Source organism: Pan paniscus, chromosome 1 (genome assembly GCF_029289425.2).
Source record: "Pan paniscus chromosome 1, NHGRI_mPanPan1-v2.0_pri, whole genome shotgun sequence".
Taxonomy (NCBI): Eukaryota; Metazoa; Chordata; class Mammalia; order Primates; family Hominidae; genus Pan; species Pan paniscus.
The window spans coordinates 92,122,123-92,142,344 of NC_073249.2; the positions used below are offsets into that span (position 1 = coordinate 92,122,123).

General features: G+C 38.9%; 1 protein-coding gene across 1 annotated transcript; it reads right to left on the reverse strand.

Moving 5' to 3' along the window:
• Window positions 1-10,433: 10,433 nt before the first annotated feature.
• Window positions 10,434-19,452, reverse strand: LOC100995546 (protein SON-like). The gene is given in 4 exon segments (XM_063604353.1): window positions 10,434-13,279; window positions 13,333-13,682; window positions 13,685-14,713; window positions 19,347-19,452. Coding segments are annotated over 4 exon segments (1,644 nt in total). The 3' UTR covers window positions 10,434-13,120.
• Between the last annotated feature and the right edge of the window lie 770 nt (window positions 19,453-20,222).

The following is a 20,222-nucleotide window of genomic DNA, read 5'->3' on the forward strand; positions in this document are numbered from 1 at the left end:
TGGGGCATTGCTATAAAGATACCTGGAAATCTGGAAGCAGCTAATGGTAACTGACAGAGGTTAGAAGAGTGTGGAGGGCTCAAAAGAAGACTGAAAGATGAGGGAAAGTTCAGAACTTCCTAGAGACTTGTTAAATTGTTGTGACCAAAATGCTAATAGTGATATGGACACTGAAGTCCAGGCTGAGGAGGTCTCAGACGGAGATAAGAAACTTATTGGGAACTGGAGAAAAGATCACTTTTGTTATGCATTAGCAAAGAACCTGGAGGCATTGTGCCCCTGCCCTAGGGATCTGTGGAACTTTGAACTTGAGAGTGATGATTTAGGGTATCCAGCAGAAGAAATTTCTAAGAAGGAAAGTATTCAAAATGTGGTCTGGCTGCTTCTAACAGCCTAATGTAAAACTGGGACTTATATTTAAAAGGGAAGCAGAACATGAAAGTTTGGAAAATTTGCAGCCTGGCCATGTGGTAGAAAAGAAAAGCCCATTTTCAGGGGAGGAATTCAAGCAGGCTGCAGACATTTGCGTAAGTATAAATGAGTCAAGGGCTGATAGCCAAGACAATGGGCAAAAAGCCTCCAAGACATTTCGGAGACCTTCTTGACAACCCCTCCCATCACAGACCCAGAGGACTAGAAGGACTAAATGGTTTTGTGGCCTAGGGTCCAGACCCTGCTGCGCTGTGCAGCCTTGGGACATTGCTCTCTGTATCCCAGCCACTCCAGCTTCAGCCATGGCTCAAAGGGCCCCAGATACAGCTTGGGCCACTGCCTCAAAAGGTGCAAACCATGAGACTATGCAGCTTCCACATGGTGTTAAGCCTGTGGGTACATTCTTCCAGAGTGCAAGAGTTGAGTCATGGGTGCCTCCACCTAGATTTCAGAGGATTTTTGGAAAATCCTGGTGTTCAGGCAGAAGCCTGCCGTAGGGGTGGAGCCCTCATGGAGGGATTTTTGTAGGGAGGAGAAATGTGGGGTTGGAGCCTCCACACAGGGTCCCCACTGGGGCACTGCCTAGTGGAGCTGTGAGAAGAGAGCCACCATCCTCCAGACTCTAGAATGGTAGATCCACTGACCGCTTACACCATGCTCCAGGTAAATCTGCAGGCACTCAATGCCAGTCCATAGAGTAGCTGTGGGGTCTGAACACTGCAAAGCCACAGGGGTAGAGCTGTCCAAGGCTTTGGGAGCACAGTCCTTGCACCAACATGCCCTGGAGGTGAGGCATGCAGTCAAAATAGATTGTTTTGGGGCTTTAATATTTAATGACTTCCCTGATGGCTATAGCCCCTTTCTTTTGGCTAATTTAGCCGTCTTGGAATGGGAGTATTTACCCAATGCCTATACCTCCCATTGTATCTTGAAAGTAACTAACTTGTTTCTTCTCTTACAGTCTCATAGGTGGAAGGGACCAGGCTTGTCTGAGATGAGAATTTGGACTTTGTACTTTTGAGTTAATGTGGGAATGAGTTATGACTTTGGGGATCTGTTGGGAAGGTATGATTGTATTTTACAATGTGAGAAGGACATGAGATTTGGGAGGTACCAGGGGTGGAATTATACAGTTTTGATCTGTGTCTCGACCAAATCTCATGTTGAAATGTAATCCTCAATGCTGGAGGTGGGACCTGGTGGGAGGCAGTTGGATCATGGCAATGGTTTCTAACGGCTTAGTGGTTTAGCATCACCCCCCTAGTGTTGTTCTCGTGATTGAGTTTTCAAGATATCTGGTTGTTTAAAAGTGTGTAGTACCTCCCCTGTCTCTCTCTTCCTTCTGCTCTAACCATCTGCAACATCTCGCTCCCCCTTCGCTGTCCATTATAATTGAAAGCCTCTTGAGGCCTCCCTGAAGCAGAAGCCATTATGCTTCCTGCAGAACTGTGAGCCAATTAAAGCTCTTTTCTTTATTAATTAGCCAGTCTTGGGTATTTCTTTATAGCAATGTGCAAACAGACTATTACAAAGACTTAATTTCCTCTCAAGTTGTAGTTTTATTGTTCTTGCATGAGAGAATGAAATAGCTTCCAAAAATACTAAATGCAAGCCTGGAAGAGTCTCTGTGGCTGTAATCACACTTAAAATCTAAAGTGGACTTCTGCTACATTCTCACTAACTTATATTCTTAACAGTTTAACAAGTATGGTTTAGAGTCTTCCATTTTGTGTGGAATTAGATTCTCCCCTTCAAATGTTATAATTAATGTCACTTAAATAAAATTTAAATAAAATATTAAAAATTCAAAGTCTATAATAAAAACTGGTAGGCATAAGTAGACATTTTTAAGTAGGTAAACAGAAATGACCAAATAAAGCAGCAGAAATTAGGTCCCATTAGCCTAGTAATTACAATACTGTAAATGAGTTAAACTTAACAATAATAAAGCATAGACTCTTAGACTGTATTTTCAGAAATCCAACAGTACATTGAGAAACATATCTATAACAACACTAAACAAACAAATAATATCAATTTAGTTTGATATAATTCAATTGAAATAATACTATTTGGGGTACTACTTCTAATTGAAGCTATTTTTGCCTCTCATTTTACCATAAAAATGAATGTCGTGGTGATAAAATTCTCTTTCTCCCAGAAATTTAAGCACGTTCCATGGTTTTTCTTAGGTAATAAGGTAAATATTTAACTCTCAATTGGCTAATTAGGACATTAAGTTCAAGCCATTAACCAAAATTTGAAACTTCCTCTTCTTTCAGCCTAAGTTTATTTTATGCCAAAAACCTACAGTAGAAACAGAGTATGAAATGTGCTTAATTTCAGCTCTTTTCTCCATTTTGCCCCTCTAGCTGGCATCAACAATTTTTGACATAGGAAGGCAGGATTAGAAAAGCTCAGGTTTCTGATGACATGACGTAGGCATACAAGTATTTAAAACTGTTGTCTTTCCTTTTTTTGGAGGCTCTAATTGGTAGAAAGCTCTCTCCCAGGCCCATCATCAAAACACTTAATCTGCCCTTTCTTTGCCTTTAGATTTCTCAGAAAGGAGTCAGATAAGAGTCCACTGTGCTCCTCTGAATACAAGAAACACATTTCAACTCTAAAGAGTATCAGACCCAAGGCAAGGGAAGTATCACCCCAAACCAGTCCTCTTGTAGTGGGGATAAGGGAAAGAAATCCAGTACAAAAACTCTGCCCAAGGAAGTACATTTAACAATCTCTTTTTTCTCTCTCCAAACCCTTTTATATTCCTTAAGCAGATGAGGAGTTTAGGAGTCATGGAACATATCAGAATATAATTTAAAAGTCCCATATGGATATTTGCCATCTTATTGTGAAAATTAACAGCTATTGAATCATGATATCTAATCAAAACTTTTATTTTAACCACTTGTTATACAGTTAAAACACCCAGGAAAGTTGAATAAAAAATATAAGGAACCAATATTCAAAGTAAATATTGGTCCAAAAAATATCATATATCATGCGTATATACTCATGTAACAATATAGTTTCCAAACATACAGTAACAAGTCAGAACTACAGGAGAAGAAAATTTAAATCAACAATTGTCATTGAAGATTTTAATGTAACCCTTCTGGAAACCAATAGATAAAATAAAGCTAAACAAAACTATAGATATGAGTAATAAATTCAAATATAGATAAATTTACATGGAACCAAAAATTCACTTTGTTTAGGAGTACACATGGAGCGTTCAAATGAGTCCTTATAAATTCAATAAAAAGCTAACAATATATGTTTTTAAACCATAATGCAATAAATTCAAAATTGATTAAAGAAGATAGCAAAAATAGTCTCATAACTGCAAAAGGAAAAAAATTACTCAAAATTATACTTTAATTAAAGAGGAAATCATAAAGGATATTATAAAATACAAGAGAGTGATAATAAAAGTGTGATGTGAAAAAATATAGAATACAGCTAGAGCAAGACTTAGAGGAAATTTTATTGAATTAATTCACAATTATTTATTGAATTAATAAAAAAAGAAAAATTAAAGTCAAGAGACCTACCATTGAACTCAAAAAGCTTGTAAATGGAACTACAGAATTCTTCCCTCCAAAAAGGGATGGAATAGTAAAGAAATAACAAAAAATAATAGAATACTAAAAAAGAGCTCGAAAGGAGAACCAGCAAAACCAGTAGCTGTTTCTATAAAAAGACTAATAAAATTAACAAACACCTAGCAAGACTGATTAAGAGAAAAGAAAAAGAAAAAATGCAGGTAAAAAATTACCCTTTAATAAAATATTAGAAATTTAATATTTAAAAATTAAAATTTGTAAAATGTAAAATGTAATATTAATATTAAAAATTACCCTTTAATAATATTAAAGGTTAGCTAGCTACAACATATAAAGATTTAACAAAAGATATAATAAATAATTGCATGTCAATAAATTTGAAAGTTTTACTGTTGAATATATTAGGAGGTACCCCTGGAGAGGTCCTGAATTCCAGGAATACCCTTGTCCATCCCCATTGTGTTGGCAGCCCTGTTTACCTTCATAAAAATAATAAGTAATGTTTGCCAACATGCTGTATAGTTAATTTTAGATGTCAACTTGACTGGATTAAGGAACAATTAGAGGACTGGTAAGCACTATTTTGGGGTGTGTCTGTGAGGGTATTTTCAGAGGACATTGCCATGTGAGTCTGAGTGGACTAAGTGGGGAAGATCTGACCTCAATGAGGATATACACCATCCAATCAGCTAGGGGCCCAGATAGCACCAAAAGGCAGAAGAAATGACTTCCTCTCCTCCTGGAAGTGGGACACACACTTCTCCTCCTGTCCTTGGACATCGGGACCCCAGGCTGTCTGGTCTTGGGCCTCCAGAACTTAAGCCAGTGCCCTCCCACCCTTGGTTTCTCAGGCCTTCATCTTAGGCTAAGAATTATCCCATCAGCTTCCCTGGTTCTGAAGCTTCCACACTTTGACTGAGCCACAGTACTGGCAACCCAGGGTCTCCGGCTTGTAGACAGCCTGTTGTGGGACTTATTAGTCTCCATAGTCATCTGAGCCAATTCCCTAATGCATTCCTTATCTATCTATCTGTCTGTCTGTCTGTCTGTCCATCTATCTATTATCTATCTATCCATCTAATCTATCTATCTCTATATAGATATATCCTCTTGGTTCTGTCTTTCTGGGCAATCCTGACTAATTTTTTGCCTGTTGGTCTGTTGACATGAAGAGCCTCACACTGAGGTCACAGTCTCAGTTTGCGGAGCAATGGAATTGAATCCTTCAGTGGAAGCATGCTTTCCTCCAAGCTTTCTAAGCAGAGCTCAAAGTCATAGGTATGGGAAGAAAATGTTGGCAGTGGGTCATAAAAAAGACATGTCATAAGTTGTGTCCCACTTCCACTCCTTAGTTCTCAAATCTAAGTATTCTGACTATGGGAGAAACAATAACATATATTGGAATAGATAAAATAACGCTGGTCTGTGTCTTAAAACATAATAATAAGTTCCCATGTAAACCTAGAAGGGAGAAATCTGAGGAAAAGAAAAACAAATCCACAACACCACAGTGGCCCAGCACTCTTATCAACAGTGCCTGGAGGCCCTTTCATTGCAGAAAGACAGGAAAAAGAAACAAAAAAATAAAGATTAAGCAAGAAATAAAAGAACAAGTATTGTTCACAAATAATATGAATGCAAAGGTAGCAAATCCAAAAGAATATATAGATAAATTGTTGGAATTAACACAAAAGTTTAGAAAAATTGCTGAATAAAAACAATTAGTATATGAAAATCAGTAAGTGTCTTTATTACATCAACAAAAATGAAATGCACTATATATATATTATTTTTGATAGCATGCCTAAGAATAAGGAAAAGAAGAGACATTTTGGGCTTCTACAAAGGTAATTATAAAAGCATTAGAAAAAATTAAAGGAGACCTAGAAAATAGAGAAATATATCATATTTAGCAGTTAAAGGTTTTAATATGATAATAGCAGTTAAAGGTTTAATATGATAATAACCTCAATTTTTCCCAAATTGCTGTATTAATTTAATGAAATCTCAATCTTAATCCTAAAAAGATTTTATATGTTTATATTTTATGGAATTTAACAGTTAATTTTAAAATTGGTATGCATATACAAATGCAAAGGGCAAAGAATAGCAAGACATTTTTGAAAAAAAAGAGAAAGACAAAAGATTTCAGAATAAAATATATTTTGAAGCTATAAAAAGGGTGATACAGCCACAATGATAAATGAATCAATGTAATCATAGATAATTCAGAAACTGATCCATATATATGCATAAACTTCAGTTATAATAAACATAGTACAGAAGGAGGCAGAGGAAGATGAGCAAATAGAAACCTTCACCAATCATCCCTCCTGCAAATTTCAACAACTACACACGAACAAAAAATAAGGTGAGCAATCACAGTACCTAATTTAGCTTTATATTACTGAAAGAGGCACTGAAGAGAGTAGGAAAGACAGTTTTGAATTGCCGACACCACCCCTCCCTGATTCCTTGGCAGCAGCTGGATGATACATAGAGAGAATTCGTGCAGTTGGGAGAGGGAAAGCACAGTGACTAGGGAACTTGGCATTAAACTCAGTGTGGCCCTGTCATAACACTGAGAGAAAAGCCATGCTGGGTTCGCCAGTGCCCACCCATGGAGGGAACAGAATAGTGCATCCCAGTGGTCAGAACCTGAGTTTCTCAGCAAACCTTGTCACCGTGGGCTAAAGTGTTCTGGGGTTCTAGATAAGCCTGAAACGCAGTCTAGGACACAAGGACTGCAATTTCTAGGCAAGTCCTAGTGCTGGGCTGGGTTTAGAGCCAGTGAACTAGGGTAGCATGTGACCCAGAGAGACACCAGCCCAGTGGGCTAAGGGAGTGCTTGTGCCACCCCTTTCAAAACCCCAGGCAGAGCAGCTTGTAGCAAAGAAATTGACTCCTTTCTTCTGCTTGAGAGGAGAGCGAAGAGTAAAGAGGACTTTGTCTTGCAGCTCAGCCACAGTAGGGTAGGGCATTGGGCAGAGTTATAAGTCCCCCATTCCAAGACCTAGGTCTCAGATGACATTTCTAGACACATCATGGCCCAGAAGGGAATCTGCTGCCTTGAAGAGAAGGACCCAATCCAGGCAAGATTCATCACCTGCTGAATAAAGAGCCGTTGGGCCCTCAATAACCAGCAGCAATACCCAGGTAGTACTGGGCTTTTAGTGAGACTCTGAGACATCCTGGCTTCAAGTGAGACACAGTACACTCCCAGTTGTGGAGGCCATGGTGAAAGACTCCTTCTGCTTGAGAAAAGCAAAGAGAAAAGTAAAGGGGACTTTGTCTTGTACCCTAGGTACCAGCTCAGCCACAGTTGGGTAGATCACCAAGTGGGCTCCTGGGAACCCTAAGTCCAGGCCTGGGCTCTTAAACAGCATTTCTGAACCTACCCTGGGCCAGAGGGAAGCCCACTGCCATGAAGGGTGAGTCCCAGGCCTGGCAGCTTTCACCACCCAGGCCTGGCTAAGTGAAGATCCCTGGGGCCTTAAGTGAATATTGGCAGTGGACTGACAGAATTACCCATGGGCCAGTGGTGGTGGTGGCCACTGAGAAAGGCTCCTCTGCCTATGGAAAGGGCAGGGAAGAGTGGAAAGGACTTTGTCTTGTGGACCAAGGAACAGCTTAGCTTCAACAGAATAAAATACCAGGTACATTTCTAAGATTTTTGACTCCAGTCCCTGGCTCTCAGACAGCATCTCTGGGCGTGACCGCGGCAAGAAAGGCACAAACCCGGCTGGCTTCCCAACTTGCTAACTGTAGAGCCCTAGGGCCTTAAGCGAACATTAGCAGTAGCCAGGTAGTGGTTACAGTGGGCCCTGAGTGAGGCCCAATGCTGGGCTGGCTTCAGGTCTGACCCAGCACAGTCAGTGGTGGTGGCCCCAGGGGTGCTTGCATCACGACACCCCCAGATCCAGGCGGCACAGCACAAAGAGACACTCCGTTTATTTAGGAGAACATAAGGGACGAGAACAAGAGTCTCTGCCTGGTAATCCAGGGAAGTCTTCCGGAACTTATCCAAGACCACTAAGTCAGTATGTCTATGAGTCTGCAGGAATCACAGCACTACTGGGGTTGGGTCTCAAGTTCCTTTGAATACCTGGAAAACCTTCCCAAGAAGGACAGGCACAAACAAGGCCAGACTGCAAAGAACCACAGTAAATACTTAACTCTTCAATGCCTAGACACTAAGGAACATCTGTGAATATCAAGACCATCTCTGAAAACATGACCTCACCAAATGAACTGAATAAGGCACCTGGGACCAATACTGGAGAAGCAGAGATATGTTACCTTTCAGACAGATAATGCAAAACAGCAATTTCGAAAAAACGCAAAGAAATTCAAGATAACAAAGAGGAAGAATTCAGAATTCTATCAGGTACACTTAACATAGGGACTGAAATAATAAAAGAAAATCAAGCAGAAATTCTGGTGTTGAAAAATGCAATCAACATATGGAAGAATGCATCAGCATCTTTTAATAACAGAATAGATCAAACGGAGGAAAGAATGAGTGAGCTTTATAGGCAACTAATGCCAAAATGGACAAATTGGATCACATCAAATTAAAAAGCTTCAGCACAGGAAAGGAAATAATTCACAAAGTGAAGAGACTACCCACGGAATGGGAGAAAATATTTGCAAACTCCCATTCTGACAAGGTATTAACAACCAGAATATATAAGATCAGACAACTCTGTAGAAAATAATCTAATAATCTAATCAAAAATAGGCAAGAGGTCTGAACAGATATTTCTCAAAAGAAGACATACAAATGGCAAACAGGCATATGATCATCAGAGACACGCAAATCAAAACTACAATGAGTTATCATCTCACCCCAGTTAAAATAGCTTATGTCCAACAGACAGGCAATAACAAATGCTAGTGAAGATGTGGAGAAAAGGGAGCCCTCACACACTGTTGGTAGAACGTAAATTAGTACAAGCACTATGGAGAACAGTTTGGAGTTTCATCAGAAAACTAAACATAGAGCTACCATATGATCCAGCAATCCCACTGCCGGGTATATACCACCCCTAAAAGGAAATCAGTTTATTAAAGAGCTATCTACATTCCTATGTCTGTTGCAGCACTATTCACAATAGCCAAGATCTGAAAGCAACCTAAGTGTTCATCACAGAGGAATGGATGAAGAAAATGTGATACGCATACGTAATGGAGTAGTATTCAGCCATGAAAGTGAATGAGATCCTGTCATTTGCAACAACATGGATGGAACTGGAAATCATTATGTTAAGTGAAATAAGCCAGGCACAGAAAGACAAACACATGTTTTCACTTATTTGTGGAAGCTAAAAATCAAAACAATTGAACTCATGAAGATAGAGTAGAAAGATGGTTAGCAGAGGCTGGGAAGGATAGTAGAGGTATGAGGGGGAACTAGGGATGGTTAATGGGTACAAAAAAACAGTTAGAAGAATAAATAAGACCTAGTATTTGATAGCACAACAAGGTGACTATAGTCAATAATAATTTAATTGTATATTTTTAAATAACTAAAATAGTATTATTGGGTTGTTTGTAACAGAAAGGATAAATGCTCAAAGTGGTGGATACCCTATTTACCATGATGCGGTTATTACACATTGCATGTCTATATCAAAGTATCTCAGGTATCTCATAAAAATATGCACTTACTATATACCCACAACAAATAAAAATTAAAAATTAAAAAATAAATGTAGTACAGAGAAGAGAAGAACTTTCTATGATTGATCCTAGGATAATTAGATATCAAGATAGAGTAAAATAAATTTTAATCTCTTCATTATTACATATGCAAGCAACACAAAATAATTTCTAGTGAACTATAAAACTAAATGAGAAAAGAGAAAAGGTTTTTAAAACACAACTTAGTACTGTATCTTTATAAGTTAGAGAAAATTTCTTAAACAAAACAGCAAAGATAAATGAAAAGATTGGTAAGTTTGACTACATTGAAATTAAGAACTTCTGTTTATCCAAAGACACAAGGAAGAAAGTGCAAAGCAGGGCCTCAGGGCGAGAGAAAATATTTACATTACATAAACCCAACAAGGGGTTTATATCCAAAACTACAAGTCATAAAGAACTACAGATTTATAAAGAAAAGACAAATAACAGAAAAATCACCACAAGACTTGAGCACTTTACAATAAAAGAAAATCCAAAGACAAAAAATCTGTAAAAATATGGTCAACCTCATTAATAATAAGAGAAATACAAAATAAAATCATGAGCTACTACTACACACCGATAGCAATGGCTAAATTTAAGTGGAGCAATGAGAACTAGGCTGAATGTAAATTGGTTCAACCACTTTGGAAAACTTTTTGGCATCATCTACTAAAGCTGACATGCATATATACTACCCTGTGACCCAACATTCAATTTCTGTATAAGTGTGTGCTTATATATACCAAAATGTTCACAATATCCATAATATCATTGTAATAATGCAAAAACTTGATACTACTCAAATGGCCATAAACAGTACAATGGACAAATAAAAGTGATGCATTCATACAATAGAATGAATTTAATAAAAAGTTAGAACACAGCAATAAAAATAAACTAGAATAAATGTATGAATAAATCTCACAAACATCATGTTGAATGAAACAAGCAAGATACAAAAGAATATAAATAATTTGATTAAATGAATATATAGCTCAGAAACAGGAAAAACTAATCAATATTGATTAGGAAGGGGTAGAGCAAAGTGAAGTGATTACCATAAAAGCTAACACCCAGGAAGCAGGGAGTTGTGATGAGGAAGAGGCAGGCAAGGACTTCTGGAATCTTAGTAATATCCTATTTTATGATCTGGTGGTGATTATATGGGTGATTGCTTTACAATAATTTATTAAGCTAAATGCTTTTGTTATATATACTATGCTGTACATATATATTACATATGGAAAAAAGACTTAAAAAAGAATAGACTGGTAGTGAGAGATTGGAATAGGGCCATGACAATAAAAAGAGAAACTAAAGGAGTCAAGAGTAATTTTAGCAAACAGCAATGGTACAGCTGGGAATGATAATAGAAAAGAATCAAACATGATTTTCAGGTTTCTGACTTAAGCATCTGAGTGAATGGTGATGGTGACACCTGAGGGAGTACATGTAGTTAAAAAAAAAAAGAAAAGAGGCCAGGCATGTTGGCTCACGCCTGTAATCCCAGCATTTTGGGAGGCCAAGGTGGGTGGATCACAAGGTCAGGAGATCAAGACCATCCTGGCCAACATAGTGAAACCCCATCTCTACTAAGAATACAAAAATTAGCCGGGCCTGGTGGTGCATGCCTGTAATCCCAGCTACCTGGGAGGCTGAGGCAGGAGAATTGCTTGAACCCAGGAGGCAGAGGTTGCAGTGAGACAAGATCACGCTACTGCACTCCAGCCTGGGTGACAGCAAGCCTCCGTGTCGGAAAAAAAAAAAAAAAAAAAAGATTGCTTCAATTTTGAATATGTTAATCTGGAGGTACCATTAAACACATGAATGATAATGTTCAGTGAATGTTGGCTATTTTGGTCTAGGCTCTAAAGAGAGAAATCTATTTAATGAAGGGAAAATCAAATGCTCTGAAAAACATCTGATCTCAAAATAATCCTACCACTGCACAGAGGTGTCAAGTGCCTCCACATTGTGTGTAATAAAACTAAATCTAATTTCACTTATGTAGATGTTCAAGGTTTTGCTTTTTAACCATTCTGTGCCCACTTTATGTGGGCTTGAAGTCAGATGTATTTTCTCCACCATTTGGACTCCCAAGGGACATTTGACCCTAAGGCAGAACTTAGCTACTTTCAAGTCTTTTCCAGAGCTTTGCAGTGAGTAAAACACAAAGCTGCAGTGCCTTTGCACTTGGGCTCTACATGTACATTCTGCTTTTTTGTCCCATCTGTGTGTGTCCTTCATACTGTATTTTAGCTCATTAATAGAACATTATGGCCAGCTGTCTGAATCAAAAAGGGCAATATAAAGGGAGAGGAAAATAAGAGGGAGGTGAAGTAGGGGAGAGACAATTTTATTCTATTTGCATTTTATTCTATTGAGTGTTAAGCTTTCAAATGTTGTTAGGATCATAAAGCCAGGATGTCTCATTCTAAGATGAAGTACAAGTGAGGTTAGATCTCTACCCTATCTGGCCATGCAATGTCTATGACTTTCTTTTTTTTTTTATTTTATTATTCCAGAGAAGTTAGTATTTGGGCCTTAAGCTTTTGAAAATAAAGTTTAGAAACATAGCATATGAATACCACTGTAATACACATGAAATATCCTATCAGACCCTAAAAATTAACATAAACTTTAACTTTCTCATAGTCAACAGAATAGTGGCTGGTTGCCAATTTTATTAGATAAGTTGGTTACAGCATTTTAATTATCATTTTACGTCTATCTAGGTGTAGCTGAAATTCAAAATGCACATCAAAGTAAAACTATATCACAACTCGATGCCATACTAAATGTACTTGGCCTCAGCAATAGTAGAATTCTAGTCAGACTTCATTTTTTACTCCCTTCTTATGACCCAAGTGGCTTTAACAGGAATGCAGGACTTAGTGCTGATCATCACACCACATACCCTTTCTTTTTAGAACCTCTACAAAATTTTGAGGGGAGATGGTTGCTTTAGCCCTGTGGAACAGCTCTTGCTTGATCACCTCAATAACACTGGCCCAGTATCTGTCCAGCAGAACCCATTGTGAAATAGTACAAGGTGCACAGCCCTTCACTGATTACAGGCAAGTGTTACAGTAGGCTAGCCATAAGGAAGGGGAGTTACATCATAGTACAAAATACAGTATAAAAGCGTTATTTAACATTCCACACTGAAGATTACTCTAATGCCTTCAAACAATCGTTTGGATGTTAGCCACTTAAACAAATACATCACTAAGATAAACAATATAAACATACCAAAACCCTGTATGGTTAAATACAATTTCCATGGTACAAAAATCAAAGCCTGGAGATGTTTCTACAGATTGCTTTTTACACAATGTCTTAAATTGCCAAATATTTACAACATTAAAGAGGAAACACATTGTAAGGCAGAGTAAAATTATCTGAAATGATTATTATAAAACCTCAATCTATCTATGTGAGGCACTCCTGAAGCAGGTGGCATTAGCCATGAGGTCCTTTGGTACAAGGCCCATTGCTTGAAGAACCACAGTAGCTGCTGTGTCTTTAGCATGCTTCTTATTAAGGCTGGCAAAGCTGGGCTGGTAAGCACTTCCATTTATCAATCCCTATTCAAGAAAAACATACAACTGGGCTGGTAAGGGCTTCCACTTCTCAATACCCTAAAGAGAAAACGTTCGCGATGATCAGGGCCACTATCATGGACCAATAGAAATTCAGGTGGTTGCCACCTTCTCTTATTACAGATTTCCATCAAAGCAGACACAGGATGCTTGCCTGGCAGATCTTTCATTGCAGCAGAGAAGTTCCCAGACCTCTTTCGTGCTCTTTCTCCTACTGCAACAAGACCTTTTCGGTCTGTCTTAAAATCAACTAGGATGGGTTCCTTATTGCCTTCTTTGTTTTTTCCTAATCCTTCTCCTTCTCTCCAGCCCATTTTCCTCATCAAAACGGCTCCCGTTCCTCCAGTTACCGGGGCTGCTCTTAAGAACTGATCCTTTTTAATCCAGGTTGGGCACCAGTATTGGCCAACTGTTCTTGTGTCAAAACCTGTACTCCTGTACTTCCTGTGAACTGGCCAGGAATAGAGTTCAGCTGAGCCCAGGCATCAATCCTTTCCTGAGCTCTATTTAACATGCTCATGTCTTCAAGGTCAAATGCATTCTCACTGAGTCTTTTCTGAGCAAGTGCCCGTTCACTCATGGCTGTAGAGATGTCCACAGGCTCTGAGGGCAAATCGCTGCTGAAAACATTATCATCATCTTTGTTTTCTTCACTATTTTTCTCTACAGGAACTCATTCTGCATAAACACTATCTGCTTCTTTTTTCCGATGTTGAGATCCAGATGATACAGGGAATTCTTTTGTTAAGGTTACCTGGCTTTTTGGTGAAGCTGGTTTTGCTGCAGCAGTATTCAGATTGAAAAAAATGGGTTTGGGTTCACTGAGTTTAAAGGGATGACGATAAAAGGGAGGTTCTTCTTCCTCTTCATCCAAAACATGAGGTTTATTCTCTACTACATCATCATCTTCTTTACTCTGTGTGATCTCTTTACATTTCTCAGTTAGTTCTTCTATAGTAGGTCCTCCTGACTTTTTAGCAACTTTCTCTTCTATAGTAGGTGGAGGTGCAGGCTTTAGGTTTGGCGGGAAAGGGACACCAGCCTTAGCACACATGGCAGCTGCATTAGCTTTGGCTATTTCAAGTAATTGAGCCTTATCCAAATCTGTTAGACGTTTGGATGGTCTGCCTTGTTCAGAAGACTTGGATCTTTTACGACGGATGGGAGATCTGCTAAACCTTCTTCTCAAGGGTGTTCTTGATCACCTTAATCTGATTGGTGAGATACTGAAGCTTCGTCTTCTTACCACAGACTTTGATCTTCTCTGGCGGCTGGGGGTGTGGCTCTGGCGGCTTGGGGAAAGGCTAAAGCTCCTTCTTCTACCCACAGAACTAGACCTTCATCGACGACTTGGAGTATGACTCCGACTCTGACGACTTGGGTTTCGTGCAATGTCTATGACTTTCTTTCGTCTCTCCACTCATGTGGAACCTTTTCTTTGACATTTATATCATGTTACTACCTTGTTTAATAAGGTACTTATTTCATATTTGGTTTTCACATGGAAATTTGTGTATACAACTTTATCATATCTATCACTCTTCATAAAATCTTGTATACTTTCTTTTTTTAGGGATCCTATCTCATTTCTCTTTATATTGCCAACAGTAGCTATCAGAATTTCCGAAAGTTGTCACCCATGTTCACAAAGCTTCTCCCCAGGACAAACCCTGCCCTTGTGGGTATCCTCATGGGACCACTGGTGGGCAGTGGTGTAGAATTTTTCAAGAAAATTCAGAAAAATATGTTAGCTATATAACACAAATATCGATTGGAATCCAAGTCTAAAATTTTGCCCTATATTTTTCATGCCAAATTAAGTCCGATAAGCAGTTCAGAGGTTCTGCAATAAGATTAAACAATGAGATCCTCCAATAGCAAAATTATAACAATGTCGAGATGCCACAAATTTTTACTACAAGCCTTTTTTTCCCCTTGTTAATATCCCTAGGAAGAAATTGAAGTTCAAAGATTAAATCGTTTTGTAGGAAAAATTCCAGACACAGTAAAATCCAAATAAACTAAAGCCTTAAATCAAATTGTCTTTAAGAACTTAAAGTAACCTCTGACCCCCAATTTATTATATTCTGCTTAATCTCAACTAAGTGTAAGTTCTCAATGTCTGGATGAAGCTAAGTTTGTTTAAGCAATTGCTGTCTGTACTGTCTCACAGCTGAATGGAATCATTTCTTTCAGAACCTTGGAGATTGTGTTGGTTCAGTGCCAAGACTCTCATGAGCCACAGTTTTAACAAGTTCAAAGGATTAATAGGGGATAAAAGATTATCACAGCACAGGCCCCATAGCCACTGAATTCTAGACAGCCAACCCCCAATTCTAGAGCAATAATACTAAGCAGGCTTACACTCTTAGAACCCTTATTTAATGTCTCTACAGACCCTGATGGAGATTCATTCACATATGAAGAAAGAAAAGTAGATAAAGAAATTCATTGTTTAGCTTCGCAGAATGCCAGTCAGTTGGTGCCAGTTGATGCCAGTGGACTCAGAGCCTTTAAACTTAAACTCAGTTGTGAGGAAACTCACAGCACTCACAAGGTTAACGTTGACACTAAAAGCATTTACTATTTTAAGGATGGGTGGGAACCATTAATTTTGTGCCTTTTTTTTAAGAACAGAAAGCATTTTTAGTTTAAGAATAAGTTTCACTTCAAAGATAGTAGTACACTTGTAAATTCTTACTGAAATCAAAAATTACATAGCAACAAAAAAATACTTATAGCCTGTCACAGGCTGATCACAAGCCTTTATAATAAAGTACACTATTCTTAGCTTTAATATCCTGTATAAGCAAGCATCACATATGAGGTAGCAGCATTCCTTCTCCTGCTTTCTGAGGATGCCCTACTTTGTAATTGAGTGGTTTCTTTTTTCCCCAACTTTTATTTGAATTCCAGGGGTACATGTGTAGGATGTGCAAGTTTGTTACATAAGTAAACATGCGTCATGGGAATTCGTTATACAGATGATGTCATCACCCAGGTATTAAGCCTAGTATTCATTAGTTATTTTTCCTGATGCTCTCTCTCTTCCCACCCCCCACCCTCCAACAGGCCCCAGTGTGTTCTGTTTCCCTCTATGTGTCCATGTGTTCTCATCATTCAGCTCTCACCTATAAGCAAGAACATGCAGTGTTTGGTTTGCTGTTCTTGCATTAGTTTGTTGAGAATAATGGCTTCCAACTCTATCTATGTCCCTGGAAAGGACATAATCTTGTTCCTTTTTATGGCTGCATAGTATTCCATGGTGTATATGTACCACATTTTCTTTATCCAGTCTATCATTGATGGGCATTTAGATTGATTCTATGTCTTTGCTATTGTGAATAGTGCTGCAATGAACATATGCATGCAAGTATCTTTATAATCAAATGATTTATGTTCCCTTGGGTATATACCCAGTAATGGGATTGCTGGATCAAATGGTATTTCTGCCTCTAGGTCTTGGAGGAATCACAACACTGTCTTCCACAATGATTGAACTAATATATACTCTCACCAGCAGGGTATAAGCTTTCCTTTTTCTCCACAACCTTGCCAGTATCTGTTGTTTTTTGACTTTTTGATAGTAGCCATTCTGACTGGTGTGAGATGGTATCTCATTGTAGCTTTGATTTGCATTGCTCTAATGATCAGTAGTGTTGAGCTTTTTTTCATGTGTTTGTTGGTCACATATATGTCTTCTTTTGACAAGTGTCTGTCCATGTCCTTTGCCCACTTTTTAATGAGGTTGTTTTTTATTTTTTTCCCTTGTAAATTTGTTTAAGTACCTTGTAGATGTTGGATGTTAGACCTTTGTCAGATGGATAAATTGCAAATATTTTCTCCCATTCTGTAGGTTGTCTGGTCATTCTGATGATAGCTTCTTTTGCTGAGCAGAAGCTCATTAGTTTCATTAGATCTCACTTGTCAATTTTTGCTTTTGTTGCAATTGCTTTTGGTGTCTTTGTCATGAAATCTTTGCCTGCGCCTATGTCCTGAAGGGTATTGCTTAGATTTTCTTCTAGGGTTTTTTATAGATTTGGGTTTTACATTTAAGTTCTTAATCCATCTTGAATTAATTTTTGTATATGGTGAAAGGAGGGGTCCAGTTTCAATTTTCTGCATATGGCTAGCCAGTTCTCCCAGCATCATTTATTAAATAGCGAATCCTTTCCCCATTGCTTGTTTTGGTCAGGTTTGTCAAAGATCAGATGGTTTTAGGTGTGTGGTCTTATTTCTGGGCTCTGTACTCTGTTCCATTGGTCTATGTATCTGTTTTTATACCAGTGCCTTGCTTTTTTGTCACTGTTGTCTTGTAGTATAATTTGAAGTCAGGTAGTGTGATATCTCCAGGTTTGTTCCTTTTGTTTAGGATTGTCCTGTCTATTTGGACTCTTTTTTGTTCCACACACATTAAAAAAATTTTTTTTTCTAATTCTGTGAAGAATGTCAATGGTAATTTAATGGGCATAGCATTGAATCTATAAATTGTTTTTTCATGATATCAGTTCTTCCTATCCATGAGGATGGAATGTTTTTCCATTTCTTTGTGTCATCTCTGCTATCCTTGAGTAGTGGTTTGTAGCTCTCCTTGAAGAGGTCCTTCACTTCCCTTGTTAGCTGTATTCCTAGGTATTTTATTCTTTTTGTGGCAATTGTGAGTAGGAGTTCATTTATGATTTGGCTCTCTGCTTGTCTACTGTTGGTGTATAGAAATTCTCATGATTTTTGCACTTTGATTATGTACCGTGAGACTTTGCTGAAGTTGCTTATCAGCTTAAGAAGCTTTTGAGCTGAGATGATGGGGTTATCTAGATATAGGACCACGTTATCTGCTAACAAACATAGTGTGACTTCCTCTCTTCCTGTTTGAATACCTTTATTTCTTTCTCTTGCCTGATTGCCCTGGCCAGAACTTCCAATCCTATGTTGAATAGGAGTGGTAAGAGAGGGCATCCTTGTCTTGGGCCAGTTTTCAAGGGGAATGCTTCCAGCTTTTGCTCATTCAGTATGATATTGGCTGTGGGTTTCTTATGCCCTAGGATGCAAGATTCAACATATGCAAATCAATAAATGTGATTCATCCCATAAACAGAACTAAAGACAAAAGCCACATGTTCATCTCAATAAATGCAGAAAAGGCCTTCAATAAAATTCAACATCTCTTCATGTTAAAAACTCCCAATAAACTAGACATTGAAGGAACCTATGTTAAAATAACATTTTGTGTCTTTCTTTTCCATTGAGTCTATTCAAAGCATCTTGATTTTCACTTCCTCTTTGAGTGAAGTGCTCCTGACACCTCAGCTCTGAATTCAGTGAGGGACCTCTTATGTGACACAGCATCTACTCTCTCAAGTGAGCAGACCAACCTCTGCTTGATATGGAATTGTACTGGCCTAAGAAGACTGTCTCCTAGGGAATATTTTCACCTTGTACTTACATTTAGTTCAGTTAGAAAATATAACTGACCAGCTGTGTTTCCTCACACCTGTAGCCCCAGCACTTTGGGAGGCAGAGGTGGGTGGATTGTTTGAGTCTAGGAGTTCAGGACCAGTCTGGGGAGCACAGCCCCATCTCTATACGAAAGAATTAAAAAATTAAGCCACCTACAATAACTATGTAATCATGTCAGTAATTGTTTAAATGTTTTCCACCCTTGAGCTGAGAGAATGCCACATGAATTCAAGAGTAATCCATCCAGTTTGCTGCTTGGACCTGAAAGCAGGGTGAGATTTGGGGTGACTGAGATATGGGAAGCTTTTCTAGGCTTCATTCTAGCAATTTAAAACTAGATTCTCATTGGTGTTTTGTAGCATACAAGGAATCTTGGAGCCAAAAATATTATTCCAGTCACCAGTGCCTAAAAATGCTTTAGAGATTTCTATTTTTGCCCCTCCCCCCCCCAAAAAAAAACAAAACAAAAGACTATCTGCTTCAGCTATGACTACCTAGAAAATGTGACTGTGCCTACTGTGGGCCTCTGTTGAACCATCTTGCAGCCCCCAAAGTTCTGTTGCCAGGCAGCACTTGTGTCCTTCCAAGCACTTACTGCCCATACGTAAGCCCTTGCCTTGTCTGTCCCTGCTTACAAGGGCTTCGCAGCAATCTTGAAGGCCCTCACAAGGTTCTTGTGCCTTTTGCTTATTGACATTCATGGGTACAGTCCTGCCTCTATAGAAACAACCACTGACCTATGAACAAAGCCACCACAAGTCGTGTCACAAAACCATATGCCCTAAGACTGCAAGCATCTTGCCCAGGCTCAGTAGTTAAGTATAAAAGGTGGCTCAGAATAGGCCTCTACAATCTGGAAAATGCCCTTCTCTCTTACTAAACAAATCCCAAGGCTGAGAATGACAGGATCTCTTCCCACCAAAAGCCTCTCCTTGTAAATATATAGCTCTCATACATTTGTTCTTTTGTTTTTAGTTCTTTTACATCTAAACCCATGCCCCAATTGTTTGTGTCTCTGAAAATTTGCTCTGGAACTTTAGACTCCCTCACTCCCTCCCCACTTAAATCTCCACACAGGGGAAGGCGTATGCTTGTTCATAAACCCTTCTGCCAGTAGAGTTGCATCCAGGGGGAAGAGCATGGAGTTAAGTTTAGCATGGGGCCGGGTGCGGTGGCTCATGCCTGTAATCCCTGCACTTTGGGAGGCCGAGTGCGTGGATCACGAGGTCAGGAGATCGAGACCATCCTGGCCAGCATGGTGAAACCCGGTATCTACTAAGAATACAAAAATTAGCTGGGCGTGGTGGCACGTGCCTATAGTCCCAGCTACTCGGGAGGCCGAGGCACCAGAATCGCTTGAACCCAGGATGCAGAGTTTGCAGTGAGCCGAGATTGTGCCACTGCACTCCAGCCTGGGCAACAAAGTGAGACTCTTTCTCAAAAAATTATAGTAATAATAATAATAAGTGTA